The 7932-nt window shown below is 45.3% G+C and overlaps 1 protein-coding gene across 2 annotated transcripts in view; it reads left to right on the top strand.

Annotated features, from left to right (window-relative positions):
* Window positions 1-380: 380 nt before the first annotated feature.
* SLC44A5 (solute carrier family 44 member 5) overlaps window positions 381-7932 on the top strand; it is a 379083-nt gene continuing 371531 nt past the window's right edge. Inside the window, exon 1 of one of the 2 annotated variants that reach the window (XM_060023840.1) lies at window positions 381-700. In XM_060023840.1, coding sequence (XP_059879823.1) covers window positions 667-700 — 34 coding nt within the window. In that variant the 5' untranslated portion in view covers window positions 381-666. Of the gene's footprint in view, window positions 701-1701; window positions 1716-7932 lie in introns of those variants that run through there. The other variant, XM_060023841.1, reaches the window with a different exon arrangement.

Below are 7932 nucleotides of genomic sequence, written 5' to 3'. Positions count from 1 at the left end.
AGCCGCCCACAGCGCGCCCTGCCGCCTGGGGTGGGGGTGGGGGCGGGGGCTTCGGAGGCCTGGCCTGGAGGCAGGCAGAACGCGGGCGCCGTTAAGAGTCGGGCTGCCTGGCTTTCTCCTCCCGGACCGCAGATGGCTGCGGGCCCCCCACTTCCTCCAGCAGCCCCCGCTGCCGCCACAGCCGCCTTCCCCAGCAGCGGCTGCCGGATGACAGCGCCGTCACTGGTTGGATTGGAGGTGGCGGCTCAGACGGGACACCCGGGGTAGGGAGTGGGGGAGGGAGGGTGCAGGAAAGAGGGAGGTCAGCGCTGGGCGGGCACTCGGGGAGCCCAGCGCTGCCCCCCTCCAGCAGCAGGGGCAGCACAGCAGCATCCACAGCCGCCGCTGCCGCCGCCACAGCGGCCGCAGCAGCGCGAGCGCGAGCCTCGCAGCGCGGCGCGGCGCGGCAGAGAGCAGAGGGGCGGCGGCGCCGGCCCCAGACGAGCCGAGCCGAGCCGAGAGCGCAGCCGGGCCGCCGCCGCCGCCGCCTCGCAGATGCCATCACAGCAACAAAGAGCTTGCTGATCTGAGAGCCGCGGCGAGAGCTCGCCTGGAAGCCACGGCGCCGGCTCCCGGAGCTGGGCGGCAGCAGGAGGAAAGGCTCCGGGGGAGGGGAGGGGGCAGAAGATGGCCAAGAAGAGAAAGCCCCCCAGCATTAAGGGTGAGTTCTGCTCCATCCTCGCCTCGCCCCATCCCACCTCCCACCCGCGGTCCGCTCCTCTGGCTGGCCTGTTTACACTCAGGCTCGGCCAAGTGAAAAGCTGCCTGCTGGGGAAGAGTTTTCCTTCTCCGGGAGGTGGGGAGACCTCAACACTGCTGCACCTCCCTTTGCCTCCGGGGAGACTCCGATAGGAGTTTGTCCCCTTTCTGTAACCCGGGGAAACCAGAAGACTCTCTCACCCCACCGCTTTCCTACTCCACAAGCTTGGGTATCTGTTGCACCTTACTCCCTCAGGGCAGTGGGGAGAGAGGCGACTCTCGGCTCCTAAGGTCTTAACCTTTTCGGAATCTGGCCGTGTGTGTGTGTGTGTGTGTGTGTGTGTGTGTGTGTAGAGAGAGAGTTAGTTTTTCATGGTCTCTGCTATTCCTTCCTTCCACCCTCCGTCCTTTCATCCCAGGGTGACAAGTTCTGCATCCATTTTCCCAACCTCCATCCTCAGGAGGAGAGAGGAGCTGTCTGGCTCTCCTTTTCCCCAATGGTCAAGGAGACTCGCTACGGGCTGGGTCCCCGCAGGCTATTTCCCCCTTCCCGACCTGTCGAGGCGGGCAGTGACTCATGCTGAGCAGGGCCCCTGTTGCTCCTTTGGAACCAGGGCTTCTAAAGTTGGAAAGTTCCGGGGCGGGGGGCGGGAGAGGCGCTGGCAGGGAGAACGAGGAAGAGCTTGTTGCTGGGGTGACTTAAGGCGTCGCGGCGTTGTCGGGAGCTGGACTCGGGAGGGAGCCTCCTGGGCGGCGTCGGGGGGGGCGGGGGGTGCGGCCGTCCCCAGGACTCGCGTAGCGCAGCGCGGCGCGCGGGGAGCAGGTGCAGCGGCCGCCGGCGGTCGCATCGCGGACTCGCAGAGGTCGACGCTCGCCGGCTTCCTAGCGCTTCGGCTCTCCAGCTGGGGAGCCAGCAGTGGCCGAGAGGCTGTTTGCAGCACTGCAGAGAGGTGGAAGCCAGCTCGACACCATGCGCGGTGAGAAAGGCTGTGCCGGGGAACTGGACCTGAGCTTGGTGGGGAGGAGGAATGAGCGGCGTTTGAAGTTGGATTTCGACCCAATGGGCCTCATGGCCCGAGAGGCGAAGATTTATTGCGCCTTGAGGTTATATAAAATAGGACCATACTCTGAGATCCGAGGGGGTGTACTATTGAAAATATCATCTTGGTTTACAGAGCGCGCCAGGCTTTGGCTTGCTTCTTCCTTTTTTCCCGAAGTCTTGCTTGTGGGAGCTTAGCTCCACTCTAGAGGTCACTAGGGGGACACAACTTTATCTTGGTGCTTCAGCTTGCTTTTTCATTGCCCCGGAGTACTCAGATCACCTATTGAAAAGGGTTTCAAACCATGATCCTCAATCTTTTGGAAGATGTTACTACGAATCACCCGGGATTTTCTGCTAGAAACTATAATATATGTATAATAATTTTATTACAGTTTATTTCCTTAAAAATAATACATCTCCTGTAAAATAGAAGAGGGCTTAAGCCTGATTTTTTCTCTCCCAATGAATTAGTACATGTTTATAGTGGTAGACGACTAAAGAAAGAATGAGAGAATATATTCATCTACCAACGGTTTCCTTATCATAATGTCAAAGAATCAGTGTGAATCCAGATTGACAGGGTGCATTAGCTGCACTTTTGGTTCGCTCCTTTTTTATGGAACCATATGGCACCATGAATGAAACAGGAGGATTGGTTTTCAGCACTGCTGATGTGGCTGTCCATTGGCAGAAATACATTACATACCCACCCCAAACCTTGCAGATTGTAAATCGTCCGTGAAGAGTGGAAAAAAATTTTACAGTTTTACAGTACATGCTACCTGAGACATTCTTAACCTGAGATTAATCTTGGTAGAAGTGCCAAAAGATACAAACGAGACCAAATTAATGAGACGTGAACTAGTATAACAGTTTGATGAAACATATCTCATTACTAACCACACCCCCCCCCCAAAAAAACACTAAGAAGTTTTTGATTTGTAAGCCAGGACAGGATTGTGTGTATTTTCTTAAACTTAACTTGACAGTGAAATAATTGAAGAACAGCAATTAATAGAGTTTTGTCATTTAAGTGTTAAGAGTTCTTCTGGAGGAATTAATAATCAAGCTTTCCTAGGAAATGGGGTCTCGAGAAATTTTATTGTAGTTCTTTAAAAATAAAGTTTTCTCATACTACGTGTTTTACTTAAAAGTAATGTTATTTGGTGCTTAATGACTTATGTTTTTTTCTCTCTCGACTAATGTTGAGTTTCTTTCTTTTTTTAACCAGATTACTTAATATTTCTTAGATGGAAAGATACCTTTAAAAAAATCCTTGGAGTTTCCCTTTAGCAAAGCACAATTAACTGTGATAGTTTATAGATAACAAAAGCAAGCCCAGGAAGTTGGAAGCCATTAACTTGTCTCAATTTTACCTTTTAAGAGGAGAGCTCTACAAAAGCATCCAACTGCAGCCTTGCTGAACTGCTCTCAGACGCCTGCTTCTAAGCTACAACCGACTAATCTGGGACTGCCTGGTAGAAAACAAAATTGCTAAGTGTTTGGGGTTTTTTTGTTTGTTTGTTTTGTTTTTCTTTGGTGGGCTGGGGTGAACTTTGCTCTATAATAAACTATAGGTTTAGCAACATTCCAGCCTGTGTTGGTTATCCTTTTGTGAGAGTTGTTTCTCTGCTTAGCTACATTGCATGCGGGGAGAGATCATTTGTTAGACCCCGTGACAGGCAAGTTGCTCATTGGCTTCTGAAATCCTAACAATAGATCCTACATATCTAGAACAGCTAGAAATTGGCCAAAGGGAAATGCAGTTTCTTAACATTGACAGAAGAATAAGATGAGTTGGCAGTATTTCTCAAGGGATACTAGCTTTCATTTGTGACACCTCATTAAAGGACAGCTTTTCAAAAAGGCAAATAGAATATTTATCAATCCAATATTTATAATGTTTTAATGAAAAGAAATGCTGTAGTCCATTATCAATAAATGTTATAGAAACACAAGTTAGTTACATTGGTTATAGTGCTATTAACACCCCCGCCCCCCCCCCCCCGACTTCCAGTATTAGTCCAACAAGGATTTCTCACTCAATTACTTAAGTTTAAACGTTAAGTTATGCTTGGATTCATCTATTCATGCATTCATTCAGCAATATTTATTGGCCACTGAATATGTACTAGGTTCTGTGCAAAATATTAGGGATGCAGTGATGAACATGATAGACAATGAAGGGAACATTGAAAGGGGGCTGGAAAGGCGAGGTAAACAAATACATAAATAAGAAAATTTCACAGTGATTAATGTCATGAATAAAATAAAACAGGATGATATGCTAGAAAGTGTGAGGTTACTTTAGGTTGTCTGAAGAGATGACATTTTAGTTGGGAACCAAGTGATGAAGAGTAATTTGCATGCCAAGTACTGGAAGATAGCACTGCAGGCCTTAAGGCAGGAATGAGGTTGCAGCTTGGCACGTTCAAATACAGAAGGATGGCCAGTTAGGCTGGAGTGTAGTGGGTGAGGTAGAGACGGGTAGGGAGAGGCCAGGGTTTTTTCTGACCCTAAACAGGAGTGTAGATTTTATTTTAAGTTCAGTGAGAAGCCAATTGGATACTCATTAGATGTTTAGGGTTACATTCCTATCCTTGAGGATGATTTCAGGGAGAGCAGCTTTCCTACGTCAACTCCCTAGGCCAAGTAAAGCTACCTAATGGACTTCATTTTTCTAAAAGGTCTAGTTATATTGAAGCATTCCCTCATATTATCCACCAAAATGCCTGCAATATTTTGGGCTGGGATGTTGATAGCATTTCTAGGAATCTCTGCTTAAGAAAACAATTCTAAAGAGAATGAGGACTAATTCAGCATTTTAGTAAAGATTATTAGGGTAGTCATCCTCCCCATTCCCCCTGCCAGCAAGCCTCTCAAAGCAAGCAAATCTTAGGAAAAACATATTGTAATGGTAGAAGGGAGGAGTATAAAGAGTCTGGAACATTACTGTGCAGTAGGCGGAATGTGGAAGGCAGCATGAGGGGCTCCTAGGTAACGGAAAGGGGTCCATGAAAGAGGAGTGATGCTGGGAAAGGGGATGTGAGAAAGCCTGTAAGACAACATCAGCCAATTCGTGGTTTTGCCAAGAGAAGCGGAAGCCTGATGTGAGAGTGTTCTAAGAGAAACACTAATTCAAACACAAAGGAAGTTCAAATCAGGGTACCTTTATGCTTTTGACTGATTTTTACTTGTGAAGCATTTATAACAATAAAAGCACACAGGCTCTTAAAAGATCTCTTTGATTTTACTCATTCATTATTAGGTTGTTCTTATGGATTATAAACCTCACAGATGAAAACGCATGAAGAAATTTAATGATAAAAACTGCCATTTGTTGGAGGTAGCTGCTTGACATCTAGTTAGCAGGCAAATTACACTCTTGAGTTTCTATCTTGCTGTGGAGATGTTGGCAGGGGGCGAAACGGGGTCTGTGGGCTGATTTTCTGCCCCCTAAGCATTTGTGCCTAGGTGCCATGATATTTAGGGGAGATGTAAATAATAATTTTAAAGCCCTCCACTGCCTCTCCCACCTCCAAACTGTCTACTTCTTTGCCAGCGATTAATAATAAAAAATACATTAAGAATTTTTGTAGCTTCAGGACTTTGTGTAGTCCCCTCCCCCTCCTTCTTTGTACTCCAAGGGACTCTGTTGAGGCTAGCAAGAATGGTAGTACTTCAGGGATTATGTGACTAAAAATGGATCTGGTCCTTAGTGATACTGTAACACAGTGTGTTTATGACATCAGAGTTTTTTCATAGCACTGAGAGTCATAGTATGTTAGAAGGAAGGCTCAATGTTTATAGAGTTTGTGGAGCAATGCTATAGGAAGAGGTGAGTGATGCCGCGAAATATGAATAGTCTATATCTAAGGAATTTGGTCAAGTTTATTATTTGTAAATATATATTATATATAAGTCAAGATATGTCTATATATATAGACATATATGTAGAGAGAGACACATATATAGACATATCTTGATATATATTTAAACTAGAGCTCAGTTCCCAATTTATATTCAGATTTCACTATACATGTGAGCGTGATCATATCTGCATTTTACATATAAGGAAACTGAGACACAAAGACATTAGGTACTTTCTTGAGGTCTAAGAATAAATTATGTACTGTGGATAAAGGCATAACCAAGCCCCATGACTGTCTCCCCTTTGCCTACATTCAGCATTTTAATATCTGTTCACTTTCCTCAAGGTCTATCAAGTCTACTGTGGAAAGGTAGATAAACTTTTTTTTCCTGCTGAATCAAGAGGATGATATACTTTCCTCAGAAGTGTCACAACTTTATTGTTTGTGATCAACTTTTAAAATTAGAAATACATTGCTAACAAAAAGTAGGCTAGCTGCTCACAGATGCTAAGATGATATTGTACAGAGGTTTTACGACTTTCTAGAGATGGGGAGGGAAGACAAGGTGAACAAATGTTCTCATTTTTTGAAGTGGTGTAAGTGGGAAAAGATGCATCTGGGTCACCTCTGAGGTAGATTCAAATTATTTTGCCGTTCACATGGTAAGCCATTTGACTGCTGTGGTAGCCTGCCTTTAAGATGGCTTCAATGTTCTTTGCCTACTGGTGTTCACACCCTTACATACTCCCCTCCCACACTGAACTGGGGCTGACCTGTGTGACCTGTAGAGTATGGTGGAAGGCTATGTTGTACCTAAAGGCATTGTGGCTTCTGCCTTGCTCTTGTATATCTGGTTCTTTCTTGTATTGCTTACTTTTGGGAAAACACTCAAGCATTCCTGTGGAGAGGCCCATGTGGGAAGGAACTGAGGCCTCCCGCTAAGAGCCAGCTTCAGCTTGCCAGCCTTGTGTGTGATCTACCTTAGAAACAGACCCTCTAACCCAGCTAAGGCTTCAGGTTGCTGAAGACCTTGACAAGGGCAGTTGGAATAGGTTAAAGAGAGAATGGGAGGAGGAGAATTAGAGACAGCAGAGTCAACTCTTTTGAGCGTTTTTTTTCCAAAGGGAGCAAAGTGATGGTGCTGTGGCTGCGAGCAGGCATAGTCATTGAAAAAAAAAATTTTTTTAAGATGGGAAAAATAAAGGCAGTTTTCATTCCTTGTTTTTGGTCACCATTTGCTTCGTGAGGTGGTCTTTAACCTCTCTTTCACTATTTTAGATTTTGGCTGCTTTCTAGAACAGTTTCCTGGGGAGGTAAGGAGGAATTAGTGTACAATGATTTTAAGTCACTTAGTTATAAGGATGTTTCTTTTTTGTCTTTATTTTATTTCTCTAAATATATTCTCTTTAATGGATTTCCTGACAAAATATTTAATAAAATATACCACAATAGGAGAAAGTTCCTACGAGAGGAAATTTTGCCAGTCATCATGTTGCTGACTATAGCAGTCCATTCTGTCAGCTAGAAAGCTCGGAAGGGACTAAAGAAAAGTTTAAAATATTTTGTGTAGGGGCTGGCCTAGTAGTTGTTGACCAGAGGCAATTTTGCAGTGTCTGAAGACATTTTTGATTGTCATTACTGGGGTGATGCTATTGGTTTCTAGAGGGTGCTGCTAAACATTCTATAGTGTTCAGGATGGCCCACACAACAAAGAATTATCTGGTTCAAATTGTCAGTAGTGCCAAGGTTGAGAAATTCTGGGCTAGCCCCATCATTTTTTTATTCTTCCAGAGAGAAGCTAGGAAGCTACTTCTGAAAAAGGAACCCCAAAGAGGCTGCTTTATCTATCCATTGTTCTACGTCTAGACGAGGCACAGCTTTCTAACAAATAATTAGGGTTCAAAATAAAGACAGTTCCTTTGTTTGCCTTTGCTTTCTCTCCCCACTCCCTTCTCCTCCCTTCTGTTGGTTCTCATCGTATGTTCCTGTGTTTATAAACTTGGGTTGTTTCCCATGAGGGTGACATGACATTAGAGGCACATTAAAGTCATGGTAAAAAATCCCTAGTTCAATTGGCGAACCACAATGTCACTTTGCTGATTCCTATTCTGCATCTGTCTGACAATTTTGTGAAAGAAAAGATCAAGAATAGGATGATTTGTTATGCTCTGGCTCTTTAATGAGAAAGGATGGTGGCCTCCCAGCCATCTTTTCTGTGGCTTCTCTTGGCCATTAGGACTTCAGAGGAGAGCTGCACTCTTAATAGCTTTACTGTCAAGG

This window comes from Delphinus delphis, chromosome 1 (genome assembly GCF_949987515.2).
Source record: "Delphinus delphis chromosome 1, mDelDel1.2, whole genome shotgun sequence".
NCBI classification, from domain to species: Eukaryota; Metazoa; Chordata; class Mammalia; order Artiodactyla; family Delphinidae; genus Delphinus; species Delphinus delphis.
This window is presented reverse-complemented; position numbering and strand designations above follow the sequence as displayed.